We start from the raw sequence: 12,777 nt of genomic DNA on the forward strand, positions 1-12,777 counted from the left end.
GACTTCCCATACCGATTAAGAAATACCCACAGACTGTATATAAAAGCATTGGAGACGTTTAACTGCATTATATTCAGAGGGAATTGGTTGCCTTCCTGTCTGAATGCTGTCTGCGTTTTAGGCTTATCTGCTGCGTGTTTCCTGAGCTGCTTGTGTAGCTGGGAGTCTCACTGCAGTCCTGAAGGCGAGACTGCGGTGCTGGCGGCTGTAATTAGGGGCTGTGCTTTTGTTTTTTTATAATCATGTTTATTAGGGCTGTGCTTTAATTATCTCTGGAGGTGAAGATATGTTTTGACAGGAGAGGGGTGGAGTGGCTCCAGTTTGTAGCATTCCAGTTTGGGCATATGTGTGCTTCTTGGATGAGAGGACGTTTGAGTGTGTTTGTGCGAATGCACATGGTGAAAAGTGGCCCCTTGCCTTTTTAATGTGTTTGTTTGTGTTTGTGTGTGTGTGTGTGTGTGTGTGTGTGTGCGTGTGTGTGTGTGTGCGTGTGTGTGTGTGCGTGTGTGCGTGTGTGCGTGTGTGTGTGTGTGCGTGTGTGCGTGTGTGCGTGTGTGCGTGTGTGTGTGTGTGTGTGTGTGTGTGTGTTAGGGAGCATAGGGTGGGGTTGCAGGATTGTTGAAACCAATTCAGCAATTTTGACAAGAGCTTCTTCTTTAGAAATGAAAGAGAGTGATGTGTGATGGTGGAAGTGCCCAGCAGTTCCAGTGAAATGTTGACAAATTGAGCCCATGTGAGTCTTTGTCCTCAAGTAGTTCTGTGTATGTTTTCCAGGTGGCTAAACTCAACCCCAAAGAGCACAGTTTCACCCTGAAGGATGAGTTCTACCGACAGGTACAGCGAGACTGGCCAGGCTACGTGGAGGAGGAGAGGCAACTCATACACAGACTGCTCACCAGGTGGGTTTGGCATCTCCCATCACACACGTCACTGGCATACACAGGGGTCATACTCACGATTGTCCGGTGACTTCTTGACTCCTTAAGGAGAAAGTTAAGGGCAATGAATGAATGAATGAGCTCTACTTCAGTGCTAACTCTGCTAACAGCAGTAAGGTCACAGTTTGGGTAACCAGGGAGCACATACTGATAAAGATGTACAGTATGCCTGTACTGTATTATGGGTTGCTTTTATGTCTGATCAATGAAGAAATGTCAATCTAAAGTAACAGAATACATTTATAGTAGTTGACATTTATGGTAAGACTATTTTGTAGTAAACGTGTGGTCAAGGTTCAGGTTGCCTGGATGATGAAGCGATTTACCCGGTTATATTGCTCTCTACCAACCTGGCCACAAAGAACCCACTGGATCAGCCATTGTTTTAATATAAAACCCATGTTTGCCTCAGGTTATTATACTCCCTTTCTCCATTAATTGGGAAGAGTGATGCGTCTAGGACAACAAACTGCCATTTACCCAGCAAGAACATGTTATTGGCTCCTAACTGCCAGCGTGTTGTGACGAACAGGACAAAATGTGTATTTATCTGTAAAGATGGAATTCGTTAATAAGCATCTCAAAGTAGGGGGTGTTTTGTGGCCTGGTGTTGTCTAATGAAATCATTCAGAGGGCAAATGGGTTACTACAATTACCGGTAGCCCCAAACAATAGGAGAACAAGAGTTAGCCATCGCTAGCTGTGCCAAGGATAGGGCTTAGGCAGTGAGAACCAATTGTGTGTTCGGGAGGCTTGCCACCTCCCACATGCTGTTTAATTCCCATCGGTTTCAGTATGTTTCTGTGGTTTATGAGAGGTGACAAGAATGAGTGCTGGGAGAGGCTGTCTGTTATCTTTGCAGTGCTCTCTCTCCCTCTAGATGCTCTTGTAAGGGCAAATGTTACACCCAGGACGCTGCGCTCAGCCAGTGAGCGTCGTCTGGCACTGCCCCTGGTGCAAGCAAGGCAATCCAGACTATTCTCAGTTGTAGTTCCACGTTGGTGGAACGACCTGCCCAGCACTACCAGAGCAGGAGCGTCCCTCTCTACCTTTAAGAAGCTCTTGAAGACCCAACTCTTCAAAGAGCACCTCCCTTCCTAACTGGCACCTTGGCTTAACCTGCACTTAAGCAGCAACAGGCCCGCACTTCTTTTTTATTCTTTATATGTCGTTTTATAAGCAGTTTTTATTGTTACACCAGGTTTTTAATGCTCTTAGCTTGATTGTTCTATCCCTTGTACGTCGCTTTGGACAAAAGCGTCTGCTAAATGACTAAATGTAAATGTAAATGTAAATGTATTGAGGTTAACTGTCATGGGAATTTTTGTACTGCATTTATGTACAGGAACTGCAGTAGCTCAACTGTGTATGTATAAAAGAGCGAATTATCTACATATGAGAATAATTCTATCAGTACATACATAGAGGACCAGTTTCTACTCAAATAAACCCATCATTGTTGCATTTTATGTGTGGGATTTCCTGTACACAAATAGGTACTTTTCTCCAGGTTGTCCAGCTTAGGAGGCCAAAGTGAGACTGCTGGGCAGGAATGATTTTATGTGTGACAAAACATCTGAGGAACAAGCTGTAGGAAGCAGATTGCCATTGGCGAGTGTGAGAGTGTGTGAGAGAGAGTGAGAGAGAGAGAGAGAGCGCATCTGGCTCCATTGTTTTCCCACGCTGGACACCGCTCAGCCTGGTGCCTGCCTACCGCAGATGTTATCGTTACCCGGAAACACACGAGGACCTGTAAGAGTTAGGCTGGACGTCATGTCAGAGACTGGATCATTGAGCCTAGTCCCCCCACCCCCACCCCCCTTTCTGACTAGTTTTGTGTGTGTAGTACTTCACGAGTGCCAGTTTGTGTTTAAAGAGAAAATCAAGTGTTGTTGTTTTTTTCTCCATGTTACTTTTGAGTGCGGGTGGGTGTTGGCTGTGTTGATTTTCTAAAGTTTGTTTTATGGTTGCTGAAACGACAAGAGTATTCAACCTGATTACCAGCCTTGTACCTTCCAAGTGGATCATGGACCTTGATCCCAAAGAGACAAATGTTTCTTCCTGTTTGAATTTCTAGACTCCCTGTAAATGCGACCAGTTCTCTCTCTCTCTTTCTTTCTCTCTCTCTCTCTCTCTCTCCCTCTCTCTCTCTCTCTCTGTCTCTATCTTTTCCTCTCTCTCTCTCATATGCATCACAGTTAATTATTATGGACATTCTTATGAATTTCTTTTGAAACATGCAGGAGTCATAAAGTGATTATGTGTGGTATGACCAGCTGAAATTAAATCTCCCATCTCTTGCTCTGATATCACACAGAAAGCTGCAGCCCCTGGGTCCCGGCCAGAAGAGTTTACAGCCCAACCATTCATTCCTCAAAACCCTGGGGGATTCTCCATCCCAGCTCAGTCCAGTCAAGCCTCCCTCTGTGGTAAATACACACCTATAAAAAGAAACTTCTCTGAGCACACACACATTCAACTCTAAAACGGCAGTGGGAGGAGTTCTTTTAATTTGACTGTTGTAACGTGAAAAGCAGTGTAAAATGAGGAAAACTATTGGTTTCAAGAAATGTTGAAACCACTGTGTCTTAAATCAGTCAAATCCCTCTCTTTAACGAAACGGAGTAGTTGCCACTGAAAAAGTCTGATTGATTAACTGAGGGATGAAATGAAAGTCTTTCAGAAGAGGCCCTTGGTGTGGCACCATCTGTTTTTTATTTATGGATGTGCTGGAGGCAGTTCGGTCACTGCCATTTTGCAGGAGCTAATTAGACTCCTCCATTTTGCAGGAGCTAATTAGACTGCTGGCCTGTGCTAATCTGCATGTTCATTTAGGTCTGTGGGGCTTTTTTAAAGCTAATTTTATGTTTCTTTTACCCAGAAACGCCCAGTGCCTGCCGACCATTCGGAAAGTCCGACTCCCAAGAAGCAGAGATTACTAGACCCAAGTTTGCCCCTCCAGTCACCTTCAAACGGACATCTGAGCTCCTCGACAGGCCGTGCCTCGTTAGGCCCGAGGAACAGCAGTTTACCGACAAAACTGGAGTTTGACCGAACTAGCAGTAGCATTCAGGACAGTCAAAATAGCCTCTACCCACGACACATCCATAACCTCAGCGAGTCTGACGGTGCTGCCAAGCCAGAGAGGTTGCAGCCCAACGGCCCCGTGGCAAGCAGCCCCAAAACCCCACGGACTGACCCCCCAGTATGCACTGAGCAGCCGCTAGCCAATGGCCAGCACAAAAAGAAGAAGTCCAAGAAGCACAAGGACAAAGAGCGCGAGCACTTAAAAACAGAGTGGGTAGAAACCAGCCCGGATCTGAAACACCATCAGGAGAATCTAAACGGTAGGCACATCTTCCTCCTCCTCCTCCTCCTCCCCCACTCAGCCCCTTTACCCAGCATCCTTTCAGAGCATCCATATTTGCATTGACTGTACCACAGCTTCCCTAGGCTTTCACCATGAGCGATAACGGACTATTGTTTATCTTTTCTGATACCTTTAAAGGAATGAAGATGATAAGGTTATCCTTTGCTTTAATCAACATACAATCCTGAGATAAAGTGTGATTTTAATTTTAGGTGTTGATCCTGTATGATAACAACACTTGTATGAAAAGCAGACCAGATACAGTACACTGATATTCAACCAACAGCTATGGGGACAGGATAATGGTAACTAATCAACTCTTGTTATGGTGATAAAATAGCCATGCTGTTACAGTGTATTAGAGTATTAGTATATGGAGAATTAGAGTTCCCTAGGGAAAGACATTTATCTGAGGCTTTGAAATTGGGTCACAGGGATAGAGGGTAGCCATGGTGTGCATGTCAGGCACTTGTGCCTCTGCTCCTGGTCGCACCCAGCCCCGTGGCAAACTCTGTTGATGATTGACTGAGCAACAGCTGTGTGACCCATGGTCCCGCAAGTCGGCAGGCTGCACTGACGCCCAAACCCTGCCTGAGTACACCTCCCAATCTGGCCAGTGTTGGGCACTGAGCAGAGCGCCTTAACAGTCTCCCTGATAAACGACTCCATCAGGCCTGGGATGATGGGGCCTTTATCACGTTTGCATTGGGAGATTACAGTAACCCATTTTTTTTTATCTCCTGGCGCGTGTGTGTGTGTGTGTGTGTGTGTGTGTGTGTGTGTGTGTGTGTGTGTGTGGATGTGTATGCAGATCATGACATGGCCAATACACCTGTCAGCCCAGGCTCTCCAGAGGACATCCACGACTATTTATTGTAAGTTCAGTTTCTTTTTCTTCCCCTCTCTGATTTTTGCTTGTTTAATCCCTCATGATGGGCTGGTCTTGTCAGTCAGACAAAAAACTGCATTTCAATAGGGTGTGTAAAAAGTGATTTGAATGTCATGTGCGAACCATATCTGTCTGGTAACCTTCCCTGGAAAACACTAATTGCATCTGAACTGATCGGATGCTGAATTGATTCTGTGGGTTTGAGATGTCTCCGAGGAGGGATTAAAAGATTATCTAAAAATCATCATCATTGAATAAACATGATTCGTTTATGAACTCCAGTCTTTTTGAATTCGAAGCCTATAATTGAAGCTGCCTGTCTGTGCACATTGAAGAGTTAGAGATATGGCACTCTAGCCATCACACAGAAGAGAGATACACCAGGCAGACAGTGCCCCTTGTTGGAAATTAAATGGATGGACAGTTATATTATTTTGAACTGTATGCATTGTTTATTATTTGGCGAAAGGTATTTTTAAAATACTTTAAGATGGTTTGGCATAGTTATGTATTTTAAAATTAATTAATTTATTGTTTATTAAAAATTCTGAGTAAAATGTTTGAGAGGAACAGTTGAGCAACATGCCATTTGTTTTGTGCTGCCTTCATTAACTTTATTTCTGTTTGACATCTAGAAGCATTGTGTTCTCATGAACAAATACATTTATATTTGCACTGTTAACATGTCCAATCCTTCCACAGAAAATACATCACTATAATTGGCAGTGAACAGCGCCAACAGTATAAGGAGGACTTCTGTGCTGAGTACGATGAGTACAGGGACCTGCACGACCGGATCGGCAAGGTTACCGAGATGTTCATTCAGCTGGGCTCCAAAATTAAGACCCTCTCACCCGGCACGCAAGAGTATAAGGTGTGTGACAAAATATGCTCTTATAAGCTACTGTGACAGCAAGCTGGCACTTAAAACGGCTTATTTTTCTTCTTTTTGTCTTTTATTCCGTGTGATATCGTTGAGGGCTGATACACAGTAAATATTTATTGGAGTATCAGTCAGTAGTTGTACCGAAATAATGTAGCCTTTGAAATTATATTCAAAGTGTTGAGATACTATTGGCAGACATTAATATGTATGAAGGAGTGACATCGGTGATCGGTGAATAATTGTAATAGAATTCTAAGTAATACCTTTGTTTATTTTGCATTTCAGTTAATGGAGGACCAAATACTTCAGAAGTATAGAAAGTATAAAAAGGTAGGCAATAATGTCAATGATGTTTCCCGATTTAAATGTTAATATTAACTAAAGCATATTTTGGATATCTGACATGACTCCCCAATCATTCTGACTGGTTGACTTCATTTCCCCCTCCTCTGCAGAAGTTTCCTGACTACCGGGAGGAGAAGAAGCGTTGCGAGTATCTCCATCAGAAGCTGTCACACATCAAAGGCCTCATCTTGGACTATGACCGGTCCCAGACCCCCTCATAGTGATGGCTTCTCCTCACTTCTCTAAGTGTGGCAGGACAGACCAAAAGACTCCCCCCTGAGGAAATGCCCAGCACCAAGCCAGGCCTCTGGCCCTGCCAGAACCCAGAGCTGCTTTCACACTTTACTTCTCTCAAGGAAGATAGAAAGAAAGAAAAGGAAGAAAAAGAGACAGCCTGCGGACACAGGTAAACGAGAGGAGCAACACTCAAGTTGGCCCAGACCACCAACTTGTAACAATGCCTTTAAATATCCGTGGTTTTACGTTCACCGGAGCGAGAGAGTGCGAGCGTTCAAGTGGGCTGGGATTTGTGGTGTTGTATATATTGTGAGACACAATAAAAGCCAAATCCTTTTTATTTCTCTTGCTCGCTCTCTCAAATGAAATGGGGGATAAGGCTTGTGCCGCCCTTGCTATTTTTACATTGGTATGTGGCCAAGACAGAGTGGAGCCGCTATTGTGTTCGATGGTACAATCATAAAGACAGGATGAGTTAAGAGAATCTTAATACCCAGTCTGCTGTTTGCTCTGTAATTGAGCACTAAATACAGTGTCTATTTTGCTATATTACTGAATGTACATTTGTAAAATAAAAACATGAGATCACAACATATATTAAAAGATGGGTTTAAATCACTGGATATAATAAGGGAAACCTGAGAGATAGTCTATACTGTGGATATCTATGGAAGACGTACTCTGTAACTGGTGATTCTGATGTGTGTTTATTTACTCGCCCGGCTCTGTTGAACTTGCCTCTGGTAGGGAGCCACTCACTGCCTCCTCATCCACTAATTTGCATCAATCATGGCCCTCTGCTTAAGTGATACGGAAACCAAAATGAGGATGAGGAGGACGGGCGGCCACTTCTGTCCTCATCCAAGCAAAGCGGAAGACATTTTTGACATTTCTCCATGGCAAAGTGCTAGCGCTGTTACTCACATGTAGGATTCATGAGGACAGCAGCAGCCTTCGTTCCCTCACCACTGTATCAGGAGGCCTTTCCTCCAACCACTACAGCACAATGTTGTCCTTATTGCCATAATAATAATAATAATAATGACTACATGTCATTATTATTACTATTATTATTATTGGACACTGAAGATATAAACAGCAGACACAATCATGTTCTGAAAGCACATTTAGTTTGTTTTTCTATGTTCTCTTTAACTTTTCTTGTATTTTCTGAAGTCTGTACATTTGTTCAGTTGAGCCGTGTTTTTTGTTTGTTTGTCCCCCCAACCACAACTCTCTGTGTTAATGTTTTGTTTCTGTAAAAATGTCTTATTTTAACCATTCCACTTGGAGTCCTCCTGAAGGTTACCTATGGTGACAATGCAATGCCTTAGACCCATGTAGTGTCCAATGATGAGGTTTAACCGATTGTGCACCACATTCTAGAATGTTCTCGCCTCATGTCATGTGAGGAGCAATGTACCAAGTAGTTATCAGAGGATGACATGTTCTCAGTCTTCTTCCTCTGGAGGGGCTCTGCTGTGTTCTCAACTGACCTGCAGTTAAAAGACCAAAAGATGAGATTCTTTCGGTCAGATGGCTTTTCATTCTGTGCCATCAACTGACAAACACATATATCTCCAGTGTCCTGAACCTGCATCAGATAGCTATGCCCATGGCCTTGTGTGCATAATTTTCAACTGAAATACACTCATATATGTCCAGTGTCCTGATCTTGCATCAGATAGCTACACCCATGACCTTGTGTGCATTGTTTTAATGGAAGAAATGGATAAGTATTTTGTGTCATTCTTGCGCTTTAAAGTTTCTCCTCTGGAGAGTACTGAACTGTTAAGTATTTCATTCAGTGTTAGTTCTCAATCAGAATTCGGTTCCGAGCAAGAAAACTCTGATAGATTTGCCAAATTAGGATAGTTCTTTTTTATTGTCATTTGATGTTTCATTCCTACATGGGGCTACTTCATGTTTTGTTGTAGATGCCTTAAATAAACTGGACCGCATACCTGAAGCATTGTGTTTATGTTTTACTTTTTCACACTAATCCACACTCATTTTCCTGTCTTTAACTCAAAGAAGCTTGAATAACATTTTACAAGCTACTAACCGTAGACTTCTTTATCTTAGATAAAGTTGCACATTTGGATCGCTCTCTCTTTTCCTGGTTTCCATAAAAACGAATGAATGACCAATTTCATTGGCCAATGCATTAGCACATGGGCAAACAAGAATTTGAATTGAATTCTGTCAATTATTAAAAACATTTGCCCAAAAATACAAACAGGTCTCAGTGTGAACCAGTTTCCACGCGAGCAGTTATCTGTTGATTTGCTATGTACCAAAAGGCAAGTTTAAGCGGATCACTGCTTGGACAATTATTTGAAGATTACTTCACTACACAGTTACTAGCTCTAGTACACTTTGGCTTTAGAACCTGAAACGAAAAGACGTTCTCTAGATATGGGTTTTTTTATGCATTTGCAACATTATATGCATTTATATACAGTTACTGTATTTACAGGCCAAACTCTGTTCCAATGAAGAGCCAAACAAATTCCAACTGGCATTATACAATAGCGTCCACATGGTGTCACTATTTGAGCACTATTTGAAACCAAGGTGGTCAGCATTATGTATAACAATCGTGGTATTTTCAATTCATCTTTCACACACTCATTAGGTCTTGCATGTGGGACTTGGATGCCTGATGGTGTTACCAAACCACTGCAGTCAGCCACCACTGGGTATTGAGTAAAGCACCGTTAAGTTAGTGAAAGTCATGAATGTCACATTATGCAATTATTTTTGCCAACTCGTTAATCATGTTAGGGAGGACATAGGTCAGACCCATTAAATAGTATTAAAAATAAAGAAAATCTTTGCTGACAAATTCATCACTCAATTAGAAATGTATTTATTTAATAGATACAAATTTTCAATATTTAAATATAAACAATCAGTCAAACCCCCATTTTAAGGCTTTGTAGGCAATTCAATTGCAAAATAAAGAATTCTCAGTTCCACAAAGGAACTCATTCCTATTTTAAATAATGACCATGATTCCATTTGATTCTTTACAAAGAGTTATAACCACAATTAAACCAAACAGAAATTTAAATACAAAAATGTGTATTCCTATAAATACAATCCAGACTGACTAATACAGTACAGAGAATTTGAACAGTGAACCGTAAACATGAAGTTGAAATACTTGAATAGTGAGGTAGACTAAGAAACAGCTGGATTGCCAGGGTGAACCAATCCAACACTATGTCAGTACAAATTTATACTGCATTTCCAAGAAACTACAAAAGACAAAAAAATGTAAGGATGTGACATGAATACTGGAGTCTTGTGAACAGTGGGGCATATCAAATTTGGTCATCCGCAAGAATCACAAACACAATGCATCTACTCTACTGTGAGTGACTTAATACCTGAAGGACATACTACTGTTTAGTAGTGTACACACAATATGAACCAGAAAGAGCTACAGAGACCAAACACTAAGTACACTGCAAGTTGTTCCTTTCTCTGTCTTCAAAGAGGACAAGCCATGACAGCTAAATATGTGCTGCTTACGGCAGACTGAAACCCTGTCTGATTTAGTCAACAGATCATTCCCTTTCGATCTTTCCCAATATTTTAGTCTGTGCATCTTCATTCTTTGAGGTGTTTTTTTTTTTCTCAACTCAACTCTCTCAAAAATCTGTGCCATTCCATCACCTATCACATGGGACCCTTATATAAGTGTGGTACTTAAGAAGGTTAAGGGTGACAAAACTCAAAGATTTTCCAGACATGGCTAGTTTTTTTCTGTGAATCCTTTCAGTGTTAGACTATTAAGCATTTAAATGTATTTCACATTTTTATAACATCTTGCCTTTCCTGAAACTGATGCTATGGCTTAATTTTCAGCTGGGGTTTAAGGACTGACAGTATGCCCAGCAGGGAAGACAGGAGTCCGCAGAACCCCACCACCCCTGCATTGGTTTGATATACGCCCAGCCTGTCTAAAGGACTGAAGAGGTCACACAGATTCTTGACAGTATCCAAGGCAACAGCAGGGTTGCTTTTGAGGCACTCGATAAGCAGAAAGACCAAAGCATCCAGCTGTGGGACCACCACGCAAGCCACATCTGGACTCTCATTAAGGTGTTGATTAAGCTTCTGCTGATAACACCTGTCTCGTGTCCTCTGCACCATCAGCTGGGCCATCATGTACACGTCACGGGTCAGGTTCATCACCAGGGACACAAAATAGTAGCGGGTGGCGTTCAGGCTCCAGCGCTCCTTGTTGATGTCTCTGACGAGCCCGATGTTTCTCGCCCAGAGCACGTTGTCACAGATGAAATAGAGGGCACGGCTGAGGTTGGCTACAGTGAGGCAGCATCGAAGGATGGGGTCAGACAGCACCAGGGTTCGCTTGGCTGCGTCAATGGAATTGATGGTGTTACCCAGTCTGAACACTGAAAGAAAGTACACGAAGAGAGAATTTTCTTCATGTGTTGGGGGGTATTATATTATTTGGGCACAATAGTGCCAAATTTAAGGTTTATGGAGAGAGAGTATATTCAAGGTTCATTGTTCATTTACATGCTACAGACTGGTGGATTCTTATTCAATTCAACTCTGGCAACTTGTGTCACTTATTAGCTTCATGTTGGCTGTGGTGGCTCAAATGGCCGAAAAGCCGAATCAACTACAGCAGATACTGCCCCAATAGCCCGTTTTAGCCTCCGTGTCAGTCTACAAGGACTGTGTTTCCTGTTCTGTTCACAATGCTTAGGGACAAGTCAGTTCTCCATAAATGTTGCAAACTCTGTATGTTTTAAAACCACCAAACACGAGAGGTTGATGTAATGTCATTCACCAAGTCAATGTTTCATTAACTTTGGCTAGCTGTCTCTGACGACATATTTGACGTGAATGGGTCACTCACTCAGTGCTGCCTATAACGCGATCGAATGTATTTCTCTCTGGTAATTTAATTCGAAAACGTCAAATTCATAGTTTAACCACGATTTCCGTTCCTTAATGAATTCACCGATTCTGTCTGCGTTATTATAATGCCTTATAACTGCAACTTCAGTACTGACACTATGATACAATGAACCTGTGGTGACTGCATGCAACAGAATGGTGTGGAGTCTAAAGCTTCGGTACATTGTGTCCTTTCTCATTTCTCGCACCAACCTCAACACATACCATGATGTTTTTACTCACATTTGCGTCCTGAACTCATGTTAGATTGAAGACTTTGCAGCTTCAACAAAAGTTGTTGCCTGGAAGGTTCATTTCGAAGCAAATAGTTCGCAAGAGCGCACGCATGCTGGGTTGCTCTGTAAGGAACAAAACTTGGTTAATTAGCTGCCTAATGTTGAATATTACAGCTAATATCTGACGATATTGAAAAAGAGTGCAAATCGGATGACTTTATTCTGTCCTAAATTGAAATGCCAACGTTAGCTACACTGAACACAAGTTGTAGAAAGTAACACGTTAGAAGGAATCAACGTTAACAGCGACTATAACTTAACGGTAGTTCAATTTCCCACATTTGCCGTTCGCTATAGGCTACCGCCTATGATATTTTCTAACACTAATTGTTTGACAGACCTTAAAATTCGATCCCTCCCTTGGCTTTGGTTTGTGAATTGTATGTAAGACTCCATGACAGCTTAACGGTGGCTTAGGTTTGCTTCCCAGATTGTTAGCCAGGAATGCGTGCTTTGACTACTTAAAATAACAGGCTACCCGAGGAAGGAAACGTTGTATCTACTTATGTTTGTAACCTGCAACCTTCGTCACCGTTTACTATGTTAACAATTTACGTTCACTGCGTGTAAACAGTTGGGCAAACTTGAGCTAATATAGCTAGCTAGCTTGAATCATCAGCCCACCCCTTTAACTAGGAAGTGGTGCTCTTGTTCACAATTATGGACAGCCTAGCATTAGAGTCCCTAATGCACGTGTGAAACAAAGTCCACTCTCTGTCGGGTCCCCAGTCCCCACCAGAATTATAAAGCAGGTAAAACATATGGCAACAATGCAGAAGTTGTCAAATACATTTCATTTTGTAATTATTATTTCAATGTAAAATTGTATAAAGCCTATATGAATGTTGATGCAGGATAGCCTACAGTTTCTCGAC

At 42.2% G+C, this 12,777-nt stretch overlaps 2 protein-coding genes across 2 annotated transcripts in view; one reads left to right on the forward strand and one right to left on the reverse strand.

Moving 5' to 3' along the window:
• LOC308367847 (RNA polymerase II elongation factor ELL) overlaps positions 1-6,649 on the forward strand; it is a gene marked incomplete at both ends in the record, with an annotated part of 29,294 nt that extends 22,645 nt beyond the window's left edge. Inside the window, 7 exon segments of the mRNA XM_080841832.1 lie at positions 775-899; positions 3,256-3,367; positions 3,820-4,285; positions 5,120-5,183; positions 5,900-6,071; positions 6,369-6,413; positions 6,539-6,649. Of these exon segments, the coding sequence (XP_080697958.1) occupies positions 775-899; positions 3,256-3,367; positions 3,820-4,285; positions 5,120-5,183; positions 5,900-6,071; positions 6,369-6,413; positions 6,539-6,649 (1,095 nt within the window).
• Positions 6,650-10,523: 3,874 nt separating this feature from the next.
• On the reverse strand, positions 10,524-12,451 carry pex11a (peroxisomal biogenesis factor 11 alpha; the record flags this gene model as incomplete). Its single annotated transcript, XM_080841910.1, has 3 exons — positions 12,243-12,451; positions 11,850-11,965; positions 10,524-11,092 (listed from the first exon to the last, which is right to left on the reverse strand). The coding sequence occupies exons 1-3, from the start codon at positions 12,296-12,298 to the stop codon at positions 10,524-10,526; spliced, it is 741 nt and encodes a 246-aa protein (XP_080698036.1). The 5' UTR covers positions 12,299-12,451.
• Positions 12,452-12,777: the final 326 nt, after the last annotated feature.

Source organism: Sprattus sprattus, assembly GCF_963457725.1.
Source record: "Sprattus sprattus genome assembly, chromosome: 7".
In the NCBI taxonomy this organism is placed as follows: Eukaryota; Metazoa; Chordata; class Actinopteri; order Clupeiformes; family Clupeidae; genus Sprattus; species Sprattus sprattus.